Source organism: Podarcis erhardii (assembly GCF_964252035.2).
Source record: "Podarcis erhardii genome assembly, chromosome: 6".
NCBI classification, from domain to species: Eukaryota; Metazoa; Chordata; class Lepidosauria; order Squamata; family Lacertidae; genus Podarcis; species Podarcis erhardii.
The window spans coordinates 34,902,354-34,917,317 of NC_138510.1; the positions used below are offsets into that span (position 1 = coordinate 34,902,354).

The window sequence follows — 14,964 nt, forward strand, 5'->3', positions numbered from 1 at the left end:
TCCTCTGTGTTAATGAGACTCTCTGCTTACATAGGTTATTACACAAGCTGCTTTGACTCTTCACATTAGTCTGCAGCTGAAATAGCTTAGTTTAGACTGCTCAACCTGCCCTATCAATGCTTCTTACTTCCAGGAAAAATAAGAGTAATGGAGGGATGAGAGGTGTGGAAAAGCACACTATGCCAAACTAGGAAAGCTGACAATAGTTATGGTTGCCAATGCAAGGTAATTCCCAGTGCCTTAGGCTACAAATCCCTACACATCATTCTGAATTGGATACATCTACCCATCTTACATGAGGGAAAGGAAGTAGCTGCAGGGCTGGCTGAGGGAAAGGACAAGATGGTTAACAGGTGAAGCTTATTCCTGCATAGAGATGGGTATAGCTTCCCCTGCTGAATCTTTCTGTTGTGCAGCTGCTTGGAAGAGGCACGCAAGAAAATAGAAAGTGGTATTCCTAGACTGCGGCCTGGAAACTGCCTGCATTGTAGGTATGTGAAATTATGCAGTGGGGTGGGGTAGGTGGTGCTAGCAGCCAACCTTATGCCTATAGACATTGGGCATCCTGGCATTGGAGCTAGTAGCCATAGGCATCTAATTGGACAATATTGGAACAGGATGCTGGGCTAGATGGGCTGCTGGCCTAATCCAACCGGCTCTTGCGTGAGGGGTGATGGGAATTGGGAGTCCAGTCCAGCAACATCTGGAGGGTCACAGGTTTTCCGTCCCTGCTGCAAAACAACTGGACAGTTCACATCCTTCCGCGGAGGGTTTGCAATGTTATTGTGTCATTGTGCTGGTTTGATTAGGTGCCTTCCCTTTGCCGGGCTCATGGTTCTCATGACCTTTGTTACACATACACCCATCTTTTTCACATTTTGCAATACAGATGCAATTCGTGCATCTCAATACTGCACGGCGTCCCTTTAAGCAGCGGCTGCCCTGAAAGGCGGCCAATAAGTAAACAGAGATCAAAGGCGCGCATGCGCTTTTGCGCGGCTACTTATCCCGAAGCCTCCCTTAGAGCCCGAGCTCCCGCTTCCACCCCCCCGCCCGGCCTTGCTGCGCACGCGCGGAACCGCCCTCCTCTCTGCCCGCGAGTCTCGCGAGAAGCCGGGATTTATTCCTACGTGCTGTGCCGTGCTGCTCATGGCGGCGCTGGAGCGGGGGCGCTGAGCTGTTGGGGTAAGTGGGGTTGTCCCTGCCGGGAGGCCGGTAGCCTCCTCTGCCCGCCCGGCGCGACCTTGACAGTGGCGGGCAGGGAGAGCCGAGGGGGCTTGGAATGTCGCCTGTCACTCTGTCCCAGGGACCAACGGTCTAGCGCGGGGGGAACCCCTCCCCCACCCGCCGTGTGCCCTGCTCGTTTGACAGACGGGCGCAAAGAGGCGGGGGGGGGGCGGGAAGGGAAGGCGAAGCGAGAGAAAGGGAACCTTGCTGGGCCGAGCGGGCTCCCTCGCTCTCTTCTCTCCCCAGCTTCCGTTTGTCTCCAGGCAGGGGCCTAAAGAGAGGGAGGGAAAGGGAGCGGACTGGTGGGCCCGAACCCCGACATCACTACGGCTCCCAATGTGCACCGCGCGACGGGCCTTCCCTCGCAGGGGCCGCTGGGGCTTGGAGTTCAGGGGCGCGGTGCTCTGGGCGGCCGCGGCGATGGAAAGCACTCCAACTCCCGGCGCGGCTCCTGTAAGCTGCGCGGCCACTGGGCCTTCTGGGGGGTGGAGTCCTGGCACCTCGTCTTCGGCGGAGCGGAGTGGGAGACGGGAACTACCTCTCCCGGCATGCAGCGTGCGGGTGCGGGGAGGGGAAGAGGAGGTCAATCTTCCTTTGTGTGAGGGGGAGCGGTCGCCATTTTCCTTCTCTCCCTCGCTCTACCCCCACCGCGCCCCAGCCTCGAGAGAGGGGCAGATAGTGGACACGCCCCAGGCGCCTGAGGGGAAGAACGTGCCCGTCGGTGTAACCGGCCGGAGGGGCGCCCAGGGCTGGATTCCGGCCTTGGCTCGCCCCCAGGCGCAGCAGGGCTGGGGCTTTGGGTTTCCGCATCCTTTCCTTTTCGGATGCGGGCCCCCGCCCCGCAAGCGTTAGATCGCCCCTCAGTAGTAGGAGCCACCATCTTGCTGCCTCAGTGCCATGTGCTGTGGCTTTCTTTAATGTGATGCTGCGGCACAGGGTGGAATGGCCACCCGTAGCTCCTTTCGCTCATGTGGGCAGCGGTAACGAAGCTGAGGAAACAGACGATTGTCTGGCACCGCTCTGCCGTCGTCAGAAATCCGTTTTGAGTGCTAACCCTACAACTAGGCAATTCAAATCATTTGCTGCAATATAAAACTATAAAGGCATTGTAATCGCGCATTCAGATCTCAGAGCAATATTTTGAGGCTTTCTTCAATTACTATTACATACTGCCTAACCAACATATTCGCCCTTTAGGTTATAAGCATTAAATATGGGTGTAGTCTGATCCATAAGCCCCTTTTATGAATAAAACCTTCTTAATTCTATTGATGCCTTTGATTTGCTGGTGACTTTGTCTCCAAACGATGACTATATTTGCTGATTTACGCAGTGGGAAAGGGGTATATAACAATACTGAATTCATAAAAGCGATATTGAGTTGCAGTGCACTGCTCTGTGTGTTCATATATAGATATACACACTTGGGAGTAAACCCGCTAAATTTGGTGGTCCTTTATCCTAAGTATATATGCATGGTTACAGCTCAAACCCATACATATCTGTTCAATAGGATTTGCACTCAAAAATTATGTTTAGGATTGCATTCAGCCTCTTGTATAATTTCCTTTAATTACTGCTATCTCTTAATTGCATGTGGATTCTTCTGATCTTGATTACCAATATTCTATTTAGCTGATACCAAACAATGTTTTCAAAGACAAAACTCTTTGGTAGATGTCTCTGGAAACATGTAGCAATGCCTTGTTAGTGTTGCAATCTAAATATGGCTGCCACAGCTTACATCAGCTGTGTAGACAATGTACAGAAAACTTGACTCATGTCAACAAAGTACAAAAAAAACAAAACAAAGATCACTTAAGTCATAAGGAGGGAATACAATTGAACTTGCTTTTTACTGTGCCTAACTTGAGCTAATCCTTTGTGGATTTATGTATTATCCCAGAGTCTGCTGCATTGGAGGCTTGGCAGCTGCACTGGGTGTTTGCCATTGGGAGGAGTATTTATAGCAGCTGAGCTGAAAAGTAAAGAATTTAAAGCACAGACATACACACTACTGATTTCACTGAACTACAGTCCAATGCTTCACAACATGGGAGGATCAACATATTTTGCCACCAAGTACAGGGAATAGTTAGGTTTAAACTGATTTAGAAGCAAGTCCCTCTGAGCTTGGGAGTTCTGTGTAAAATATGCATAGGAATTAAGACTACATTCAGTGGAATAGGCACTCTTAAGCATGCTTATGTTGAAGTAACAACTTTGTTTTAGTCATTTAATTTCAAGGATGTGCTTAGTAGTACAGCATAACGGCATTCTAGATTACACTAGCTAAGCTAACCTGGTTCTGTTCTTACAAAAATGTTCAATTTTCTTGTCCTGCATGCTGACCTTCCTACTTTGATTGGCTAGGAGAGATTTGGGATGTTCCTTTTTTGCCTTACTAAGTTTCTTGGACTGTTTTTAACTGTGCTAACTGTACATCAGCAATAATATATGGAAACACTATTCAAGAGATCTTGTATTTCCTCCATAATATGTTGTCTTTCCCCAAAACATTGTGGTTTAGGAAAGACTACAGAAGTATAAAAACAAAGATGTGGGTTTGTTTGTTTTTTAAACTATTTACTCATGTTCTCTAGCTCTTTCTGCTCATTCCCCTCTCAAGATCACAATCCTTTTTCACTCTCCTTCCCTTTATGTTAACTGGCTCAGCTGTTGCACAGCATCATTCTGCATTCCATGTCCAGTGAAGTTTGGATGCTGAAAAAAATTATCACTAGGTTTAGATTCATCTATCCGTTACTGCATCATTCTGACTCTATCATATAGGAAAAGAAATATGTAGCCCCTTCATTAATGAGAAAATACGTTACATAGATGCTGTTGATTATCTATTAATTATTAGTGTATTATAAAAAACAAAGTAATAAAAGCTAGTTAAAAACCATAATTAAAATACACCAAAACATATGTCTAGAGACAATGAATGAAACAAACACTAATACTGCTGGATAAGTGTTTAATGGTTATTGTATTTGTTTAAAAACCAATTAAAAATTGTGTGGTTTGGTTTTTTAAAAAAACCTTATTAAAACCAGCAGTAAAAAACAGTTTGCCATGGCAGTGGCCCAGTGGTCAGTACTGTCTGCACCTTAGTTTTCAAAGTCCTGTTTAAATAGGAAGGTCCTGGCCTGCCAGCGGAAGAGGAAGCCAGTCTAACTTCTCTTGAGTGGGAATCCCATAATATGGGAGCAGGCTCAGAAAAGGCTCTCTTGTGTCTCCACCAACCAAGTTGATGGAACCGAGAGAAGGTGTTCACCTGAGATTCTTAGCACCCAGGCAAGTGTGTGTGTGTGGAATGTACTGTTTCTTCCTAGTGCATTGGGTTTAGAAACAAATTCAAATACACAACTTAAAATGTAACTTTTGCATTTGTCTTCTTCTATAACTTGCAGGCTCAGGATGAAAAACAAATGAAAACAAAAACATACTTCCATGTTTCAACTCTTAAATCTTTTAGCAGTTTTCTTTGGTATTGGCCCAGATAAACTGCAGGGATTGGTTTGGACAAGCAACTTACAGCTAATTTTTGTGCTACCTGCATAGTTATGCTTGTTGTTGATATTATATAATAGCTTTAAATATTACAAATTATTGTACTGTTACATTAGAGCATGATAATATCAACATTTTTAGATTACCATGCTGCTTTCCTAGAAAGCAAGTAAAAGTTCGTTTTCGAAAGAAATAGACATTTCACATATGCTTTTGCATATCTGTGGTGATTCGTGTTTGTCTCTAATCTCTATTCCTGAAGCAACAGGAGTTTATATTCTAGTTGTGAAAATGTTCATGACTCAAATACATGCTTATAAACGTATTGAAACTGGTTAAGAAGGCCTGATCAGTATATAAGCATTAGAATTTACTGGTAATTTCTGAGATTCTAACCAGATGTTATGTTCAGTGCAATTTAGGATTTGAGCTTAGTAAAAAGGTAGAAGCTTTTTTCAAGCATTAGTAAAACCTTGGAGTTGTGAGAAAGATCTGCGCAGAAGGATGGGATCACATCTGTTAAGTGTCCAAAATGTCTAAAAGTTGTGGCATAATAGACTTCTTATTTGTTTGTTTTCTCTCCAGTATGAAGTGTAACAGAACAGAATTTACCACCTGAAACTGCTGCTTCAAGTTCAGATCAGGAAAGGAACACATCACATCGTAACAACAAAACAAGACCAAAGAAGAGTAAAATTTACACTGAAGACACAACACTTGATCTGAAACAAGAAGTTTGTGCCTACTCAACAGCTTCAAAAGAGCACGTCCCAACGCTGCTAGTAGTCTTTGTTTTCTTCAGTGCTGTGCTGAAACTGCCCAGTGCAGCACCAGTTATTCCTTATTAGCTTGATAGATCACTTGTCTCTTGCTATCTCTTTTTTTTAACAATAGCAATCTTCAAACTTTGAAACGTGTGCTGAAACGAAGAATTCGCGAATACTACTGAAAGTGCAATATTAGAATATCACTGCGAGGTTGGTGCATGTACTCGTTAAAACAGTAATAGATGCTGGAATTAAAACTACTGTTTGACATGAGTTTAAATAATGCTTTTATTTAAATCCTGACTGCCTTCATTTGGTCAGAATATCAAAAGCAGAGCTAACATCTGGCTGTGGTGCTTATGTTTTTAAATAATTCGAGTTCATCAGTATTGCCATTTGGTTATATTTGCTGAGCTAACTGTGGAATGCAATCTTATCATTGTAGCTATTTCATTAAGCTTTCTGCTACTATTTTCCAGTCTCTCCCTTTTGAAATCAGTTTACTCTAATGCTATAAGTCTGGATCTCAAACTTTCTCCATATCCTTCTCCCAATTACTAGTATCGGTCAGTGAGTCTCCATTTCATAAGCTGATAGGTTTAAATGTTAATTGTCTGCTATAAGGACAGCTGAATTAATAGTAACCATGAGTTCAGTTAGCATCCAGCTTCTGCTCTCCATTTCAGAACCCCTCTTGAGGTAAAATAAAGCTATTAAATGCTTCCTTAACTAGCACATCAATCCCTTCTTGTCTTAATATGTTAGGAGGCTGCCAGAATGGCAGCTTTTTATGACACTGGATAAGTGGCAGATATACATTGACAAGGTTGTCTTGTTTGATTTTGTTATATGCAGCATTATAAAATTAAGTTGAAACAGGCGTAAAAATATGGCAAGCACCTGGAAAGAATTTGTTGAATTTTCCATGCCGTCTTCTCCCCCTACTGCATACGTTAGTGCCAACCTGGGCAATGCATCTCCAGTCGGACTGAATTTATCACCTTATGGCCAATCAGTAAGTTCTTTTGCCATACTAGCAATATTCTTAAGGGTAAAGCCAAGCTAGCTCAGATGGTGTGATGCAACAACCTCCTTTGAGCAAAAAAAAAAAAAAAATGTGGCCAGTTTGCAGATTACTAGCAGAAATGTCTGCTCATTTTGGAACCTCTTATTAAACAAAGCATCCTATAACCATGCCAAAGTGCAGTGAGCAGGCTAAAACACTCTTAATTTGACAGTTTCAGTTTGAAAATCATTTCACACTCACCCCTCATTCCCAACCATTCTTTTCATTGGTCATTGTACCAGGCCTAGTTCCTGTTTCAGGGCAATTGGTTACCTCTCCAGCTGTTTAAAATCAAAACTACCCTAATACTTAGATAATTTTGGGTTTCTTTTGTTATTTCTCTGGAAAACCCTAAAACAGAGAGATCCAAAGCTTCCTTCAAATGGCCAAAGGCAGCCGATTCAAATTTTGAGCCTTTTTGAAAATGAGCAGAGTATGCATCTGCCAGATTTTCTTGTCTGTGACAACTCAGTGTCTAGCTGGAATACGGTTGATAGCTAGTTAGTTGGAAAATGTCCCTCCTTAGCCTTTACTAGCATGGAAATTGTTCAGGGGTTCTCCCCAAAAGCCTGTAAGATTGGCAGCGAACTACTAAGTTTAAAAGTTTATGTCCTTGAGAGACAATGTGTTCGTTCTCATGTCTAGCATAGTTAAATGCTGGGGAAGGGGCTCTCTTCAATCCTCTAAAGACTTGTTTATTGCTCAATAATGAAATGGAAAAGTAGTTGTGATGCCATAAAACGTAATTAGGCAAAATTCTCAAGCCTCAAGATCGTATTTCAAAATAATGGAGGGCTGCTGAAATGGAATTATAAGTGCAGCCCAGAAAAGGGTCATAGCACAGTGGTAGAGCACATACTTTCCCATATACAAGGTCCCAGGCTCAATCCCTGGCAGCTTCAGTTAAAAAGCCCTTTCAACAGGGCTGAGTAAGACCTTTGTTTTAAATAACATTCAGCAGCTGCTGATCAGTAGCACTGAGCTAGATGGACTAATATTCTGATACTTTAGAAGGCAAATAATATTCTTAAACTAAGAAAAAAAAATCCAGGGGGAAAAGCTTCTAAAATCTCTTGTTCATTGCCCTAAAAACCCTGAAAATGACTGCTACTGTACATCAGTGTAGGAATTTCTTTCCTGCATTATGGATTTGACATAGTAAACAGTAAACCAGCAACTGTTCATGAATACAATACTGGTGCAACATGCTCTGTAGAATAGAGGCCATAAATTGTTGCTGGAGCAATTTCACTTCAGTTCATCTCTGTGCAATACAGTTGCTGTTTGCTTAAATTTATTAAATAAAGGTTGAGGAGAACTGAGACCAGCTGTTATCTTGCTGCCAATGTTCCTGGTGTCCTAAATTTAGTTAATGACCAGTTTTGAAGTGCTCATTACTTGAAATTCAGGTACTAGTCTCTCTTCTCCAAATCATGAGAAGGAAAGAAAGACTTCGCCTGAACCCTTAGGGTTAATGAACACAGATAACATAGCGTTATCTGTGTAAAATTCCAGTTTTTGAATTGTTTATGTGTGAATGTACTCTCTAGAACCTATGTAATAAGCAGTTTTTCTGTGTCTCATTAATAGTGCCAGTTCTTCTGCTATCCCTTTCAAATGGGAAACTATAAAATACTATTATAATTCTATCTGGACATACTGTTTGCTGCAGTGCAAGAACATGCAACATGTTCCAACTCTTAGCTCAATCTATTACTCAGTTATTTCAAATGACACTTCTCCCTTGTGAGTACTTTTGTGTAAGAGCTGGTCAGAGTTCTGGTAGTATGAGCAAATCAGAACATTGTTGGAGAGGAATTGACCTAGAAATAGTGCTTGCTAATACTATTTATACTGTAATCCTATTTTTAAAAAAGAAATTTGGATTGATTGCTTTCGACTTCCAGGTCTCTTGAGAAATGGAATTTGATAATTACTTGGATGTGTTTAAAGATGTGCTAACTATTGACTAGTTATACTGTGTACTATGTTATCACAGCTGTATGAGATGGAGAACCATTATACTGTGTCATCAGATCCTCTCCCCCCTCCTGCAGCTCCCCCTCCTTCTCATCCTTTACCTTTCTCTTCATCTTCTACTTCATCCGGGTCTAAAAAACAGAAGAGGACCCCTCTTTATCAGAGATCTGTAAGTCAGGGCAACTTGACAGACATGGAATCTTAGCATGGGGATCCTTTGCCGTTAACTCATCTCTGTATATGTTCTCACTTCTAACTTCACTGATATTAAATCTCCTCAACAGGTTAAAGGATAAAATTCCACTTGAACCAGCTGGAAATCTTGCTGGGTTCTTAAAAGGTGCTTTCCTGTATCTGTTTCAGAAACTTAATGAAAGCTTGGTCATGTGTGTCTATGTGTTGCAACTTCATTTTATTCATTCTGATAAGTTGATTGAATGTATCTTGCCCACTTAGATTTATTTTCCTAAATCTTCGAAAGAATGATGGCATAGATAATATAAATTCTACTTGATACATTTGTAATAGGAAACAGTTTATAGCAAGCACCTTCTCCAGATGCATTAATTTCTAAATAGGGAGTTGTTGCATCTTATGTTGCCAGAAAATGAGTTGCAGTATATCTTAGTGTTTTTTGGTTGGCATGTGTACAAGGGATTTCTGTTCTTGTTTCTTTGCAAGAAGAGAAATGACCACTATTCTGTATTTCATAATGTTATCTTAGTGCCTGTACTAGTTGACAAAAACCAAAGCCTCTTTCAGCCCAATCCTATACTCAGAAATCCCACTGAGTTCAGTGGACCTTGCTCCTAAGTAATTGTCCATAGGAGGATTGTCCACATGCATCTCCAAAAGCTATGTGTGGGCTTAGAATCTGGCATTGTCCTTGGTGGGTAGGTCAACTCTGATTAATAATGATGACAGCAAAGGGCATTATTTCCAGCATAATGAGTAAGGATCTGTTTGGTTATAACTGTGCAGTTAGACTATTGTGTTTAGAGCTTCTTACACTTGGAACTTTTGTACACTTAATGGCTCCTTGGAGTTGCAGGAATTTTAGGTTTGCTTTCTTAAACAGATACACAGGAAACTGCAACATATCTGTAAAATATATGGTCTCAAAATGCATGATTTTGGCAATTTCTTGCCTTGAGCCCTTTGACTTGCATGATATGTTCACTGATTCTTCTAACAGCAAAAGTTAAATGATACCCTAATGCTAACTTATCTCTGGATTTGATTTAACTTAAGATAGCTAAATTGTTTTTAAAGCGTATTTATATCTATGTGTTTCTAGAAGATTAATGAGAATTCAGTAGGGCAGTTTTCTCTGTTTTCTGGCATTAACCAATGCATTTATGGATAGAGAAGGAGCATTTAAGCTGAATGAGTACAGCAAACAATTATGAAAGTTCATAAGATATTAGGCCTCCAGTTCAACAAGGGTAAAGTAGGTGCTAATGGAAATTGCCTTGAGATTGGCAAGCTTTTGTCTTTGCTTTCTTGGTAGCCTTCTTTGGCAAAGGCAAGTTTATACTAATGACTAATTTTGAATAAAGTATTAACTTTATTCTGTATATAATGGGAAAATATAGTGCTATATTAACCGCATATAGATAAATCCTACAAGGTAAATGTGGTTTAGTTACTGATGGATCTCAGCTAGACAAAGAGTGTACACGAGCTGTGCCTTAGCTGCCAGAAACTTGCTTGCTTATCTGATGCTCTTTAATGCACAATATGTGTTCTGTGTTCCCTTAAGTATGAAAGGTGATAGGAATTGCTTTTGGAGGATTTCACAAGTTATTTTTTGCTTTCAGATGAGCTTTGATCCAAACCTTCTCCATAACAATGGACACAACGGGTACCCCAATGGTACTTCTGCAGGACTGCGTGAAACTGGGGTTATTGAAAAACTGCTGACCTCCTATGGATTCATTCAGTGTTCAGAACGGCAAGCTAGACTGTTCTTCCACTGTTCACAGTATAATGGCAACCTACAGGAGCTTAAAGTGGGAGGTAATTCATCTGGTGGAATTCTCTAGGTTCATAACTGAGGCTCTTTACATGTGTGATGAAGATTAGCACCTCTTAACACTAGAGATGTGTCTGCCTAGTCAATAGTAGTTAAACCAACCATTAGTTGAGAGAGCCAAAGTGAGGCCTTGTGTTTCAATTTATGATAATTTTTTGTTTTAGTTTCCCATTTTCTCTGGATTGTTTTTATGTACACTGCTTAGAAATGCAAATAAGTAATATAGAAATGTCATAAATAAATAAATGATAGATAGATAGGCTTAACTATATGGATGCTTCTATGATGAAGATATATCGTAGAAACTGGTTTCCCATACTGTGTTCTGGGAAGCTCTTCCTTCTTGTTCTGCTATCAGGGTGGGATGTAGGGCTCATGTTAATCCCCTTATTTACTAACTACATGGCCAGACTATTGGTTTCCTGTGTACAGTTAAGTGCTGTTTTTAACTTCTAAAGCCCTAAATGATTTGGAGCCAGGCTATAATAAAGGCCACTATCTTCTGTATAATGCTGCCCAAGAACTGAGGTCTTTCACAGAGGCCCTTCTCACTGACCCTTCAACAATTTCAGAAAGTGATAGTCCTTGAGGGCCATTTCTGGGATGGCCACCACCTCTAAAATTCTGTTTCTCAGGCAACACTTAACTACCTGTCTTTAGGAGGATAGTTTAAATAGAAAAGTTTTATCAGACATTTGCAGTGGCGTAGCGTGGGGGGTGCAGGGGGGGCCGGCCGCACCGGGCGCAACATCTGGGGTTAGGGCAAATCCACGGGTTAGGGGGCGCAAATTACTTGCCTTGCCCCGGGTGCTGACAACCCACGCTACGCCACTGGACATTTGTGCTCTTGCTTGGGCTGCTGTGAGTTTTACTGTTTTCTATTGGTTTTTAGTGCATACTGCTCTGATCTCGGAAAGAAAGAGGGTGATACAAATTATGTAAAATAAATAAATTTTCCATTGCACTGTGCAGCTACAGGAGGCAGTTGTGTGTGTTCTAGAATGCACTCAGTTTCTCTCTGGCAGAGCTGGAACACCTGTGACTCTCAAGGTTGACTGAGCTACAATTCGCATAACCCATTACCATTGGCCAAGTTGGCTGGGGCTGATGGGAGTTGATATCCAACATATAGAGGGACAGAGATTCAGTATCCTTAAGGTAGAGCAACAGTGAGGCCCAATCTGTGTGCCCTCACAAGGTAATTAATGGCCCTAAAAATACAAGAGCCCTGCTGGATCAGACCAAAGGCATATTTAATCAATTATTCTTCTCTCACAGTGGCCACCTAGATGCCTTTGGGGACCCTAGAATTTGCTTTAGCTTTTTATAACACTTAGAGTTGTTTTGGTAGATGAAGAAATGTGGTGGAAAATACCTGCGGTGTCATAAAGTTGTGAAACCAGTGGACTAGAAGAATGGGCTGTGAATGCTGTACAGAAAGAGCCTCTCATTTTGCCTACTCTGAGTTCATGAGCCAGATTCACTGACCGAGGAGAATGCAGTCATGTTTTGATCTTAGCATGCATGTGCAAGATAAATGCCACTCACTGAGATACAGGGGAACCATTTACATGCAAGCAACTCATTAGGCTTTTTTGTAGTATTCGAGAGTTCTATCCTCAGGCAATCCTCCCTGTCTCCAATACAACACAGCCTCAAAAGCAGTCTTAAATTTGCATGGTTAATGCAAATTTAAGACTACTTTTGAGGCTGTGTAGTATTGGAGACAGGGAGGATTGCCTGAGGAAAGGTAAAGCTGTGCTTGCGAATTATTCCTGTTAAGTGTTACTAGACCGGTCCTGTCTCATTGATAAAACTTCAATTGCTTTACAGATGATGTTGAATTTGAAGTATCTTCTGACCGGCGAACTGGAAAACCGATTGCTATTAAACTGGTGAAGATTAAAACAGAAACATTACCTGAAGAGCGAATAAATGGACAAGTTAGTGGCTATAATAAGCTTTTTCCATGCATGCGATTTGCATCTGCTGTGGTCAGACAAACAAGGGCAGAGTTGAGTGTAGCATGCCTCTCCTTGGTTGCATAGAAATATTTTTCTCAAATTTAATTTTTTCCACTTGTTTTGGCAAGCGCGTAAAAATTGGGGTTTTACCTAACCAAGAACAATTCTTACAGTTAACAAAAGTACTGTAAGATATAAGCTTTGCAGCATGGCATACTGTTGTGGGTTACCTGTAAAGTGCATCCCCAAGTGTATTATAGAAAACTAACAGTCTGATGCATAATGCTGCCTCTGGAAATAATTAGCAATGGATTTTTTTTTGACTGGTAGGTTGTGTGTGCTGTTCCTCACAACTTAGAGAGTAAGTCTCCAGCTGCCCCGGGTCAGAGTCCAACAGGGAGTGTATGCTACGAACGTAATGGGGTAAAACTTATGTATTTACTTAAACTTTTTGACTGATCCTCCAATATGATTTAAACTAAAATACTTGCCAGAGTAGACAGTGAAAAAACTGTACTTGCTTTAAAAAGTTAAAATTTAAATTGCTAAAAACTTATTTATTGAAATAGAAAACATCTGACTTCATGTTTTGACTGTAATTCTGAAATATTTTCACAACTTCAGTCTAGAATTATATGGCTAGTTAAAATGAAGCAGAAAAGTTAACTGTTTACTAATGTCTTCACTGTGACTATTTTTTAGTTTCATAAAATGCTAATAAAATGTCAAATATTCTGCACACTTCCCAAGTTCTGAAACTCAGAAGTTTAAACTAACCAGGACTTTATAAATTTCTCTACTCATAGCAAAATATTAATGATATCAAATTTTAATTCACAGGAAGTGTTCTACTTAACTTATACCCCAGAAGATGTCGAAGGAAATGTACAGCTGGAAACCGGAGATAAAATTAACTTCATTATTGATACAAATAAACAGTAAGTAGATACCTTGTAATGACTGAATCCATGTTGGCTCTAAGGTAGTAAACTCCAGAAACTAGTGTTACTACTTGAGTTGAAGTATACTTAGCAAACTTTGCAAAGGCCATTCAGATCAAGTTTCTGAAGATGCTTTGTTTTTAGTGGTTATTAAAATTGCTAGTCAGTTTGTCTTTTTCTTTCATTGACAAATGGGTAATCTGCAGTACAGCTATCTAATAGGAAACTTGCTTTTTTTTTTTTTAAGACCTAAATGAGAATGTGTACTTCAAGTAAAGAGATTGTAGCAGTGTGATGTTTTCATCTTAAAATATCCTGGTCATAGCGAAAGGAGACTTATGTCTTTCCAGTTTGTAGAATAGAATTTAGCTCATTAAACATATAAGGTGACCCAGTATTGCACCAACTCGTGTAACTCATCCCTCCTAGTCCCCCCCCCCCCCGCCCCAGTCTGCTCTGGTGGGACAAACTAGGGTTTCCATATGTCTGGGAATTCCTGGACATGTCCTTTTTTGGGGGGAAATTTACATTTTAAAGCAGATGTCCTGGATTTGGGGTTTAATTTTGTGTGTGTGCGTGTGCTCGCGCATGCTCAGGCAACCTGGGCTTGGTGGCGGAGCTATCAGGCGATAGCCCTAAAAACATCAATTTTTGGTGTCCAACTTTTTACTTCTTGAAATATGGCAACCCTAGATAAACACAACTGGAGTCACTCATAGAATTTAAGAATCATTCTGTAGTTGGCTGCATTGTGATAAGTCATTGAATTATATTTTCCTTATGTGACCTTCATCTACTTTTCCCCATAGTACTGGTGCTGTAAGTGCTCGTAACATTATGCTTTTGAAAAAGAAACAGGCTCGGTGTCAAGGAGTAGTTTGTGCCATGAAGGTAAATTAACACTTAACTACTTTCTGAAATTTACTTGTACAGTTATGGAACCATGTAGGTGTGGAGGAGAAGGTGTATAGACTTATTCTAGTACTTTTGAGACAGAACTTCCATGTAAGGTTGCTTGGGAGGAAGTCTCATTGAACATTAGATCTTGCATCTGAGAGAGCATCTGAGATAGCAGGCATTAGATTGGGCTTTATATAATTCACTCATTCCTCCTTTAAAAAGTTTTTATATATGCACATTTTTAGCTGTAGATCTTTCTAATGACTATTAGTCACCAAAAAAATATGTTTTATTCCACCTAGGTGGATATAGATCAATATAGCATCTCTTTGCTTAACGATCCTATTTTCTTCTTAGGAAGCCTTTGGATTCATTGAAAGAGGTGATGTTGTAAAGGAGATATTCTTTCACTATAGCGAATTTAAAGGTGACCTAGAAGCCTTACAGCCTGGTGATGATGTGGAGTTCACAATCAAAGACAGAAATGTAAGACCAAATTTCTTAACTCCAACTTAAATTCTAAATGCATGACATTGCAGGAACTTCCTTAAATGTCTCTATTAGA

General features: G+C 40.7%; 1 protein-coding gene across 8 annotated transcripts in view; it reads left to right on the forward strand.

Annotated features, from left to right (window-relative positions):
* The first annotated feature begins 1,049 nt into the window (after positions 1–1,049).
* CSDE1 (cold shock domain containing E1) overlaps positions 1,050–14,964 on the forward strand; it is a 28,193-nt gene continuing 14,278 nt past the window's right edge. Inside the window, exons 1-10 of one of the 8 annotated variants that reach the window (XM_081864908.1) lie at positions 1,050–1,185; positions 5,332–5,723; positions 6,369–6,528; positions 8,579–8,728; positions 10,380–10,578; positions 12,428–12,537; positions 12,889–12,981; positions 13,399–13,496; positions 14,309–14,390; positions 14,757–14,885. In XM_081864908.1, coding sequence (XP_081721034.1) covers positions 6,403–6,528; positions 8,579–8,728; positions 10,380–10,578; positions 12,428–12,537; positions 12,889–12,981; positions 13,399–13,496; positions 14,309–14,390; positions 14,757–14,885 — 987 coding nt within the window. In that variant the 5' untranslated portion in view covers positions 1,050–1,185; positions 5,332–5,723; positions 6,369–6,402. The remainder of the gene's footprint in view (positions 1,186–5,331; positions 5,724–6,368; positions 6,529–8,578; positions 8,729–10,379; positions 10,579–12,427; positions 12,538–12,888; positions 12,982–13,398; positions 13,497–14,308; positions 14,391–14,756; positions 14,886–14,964) is intronic. The other 7 variants (XM_081864910.1, XM_081864909.1, XM_081864912.1 and 4 more) reach the window with 7 other exon arrangements.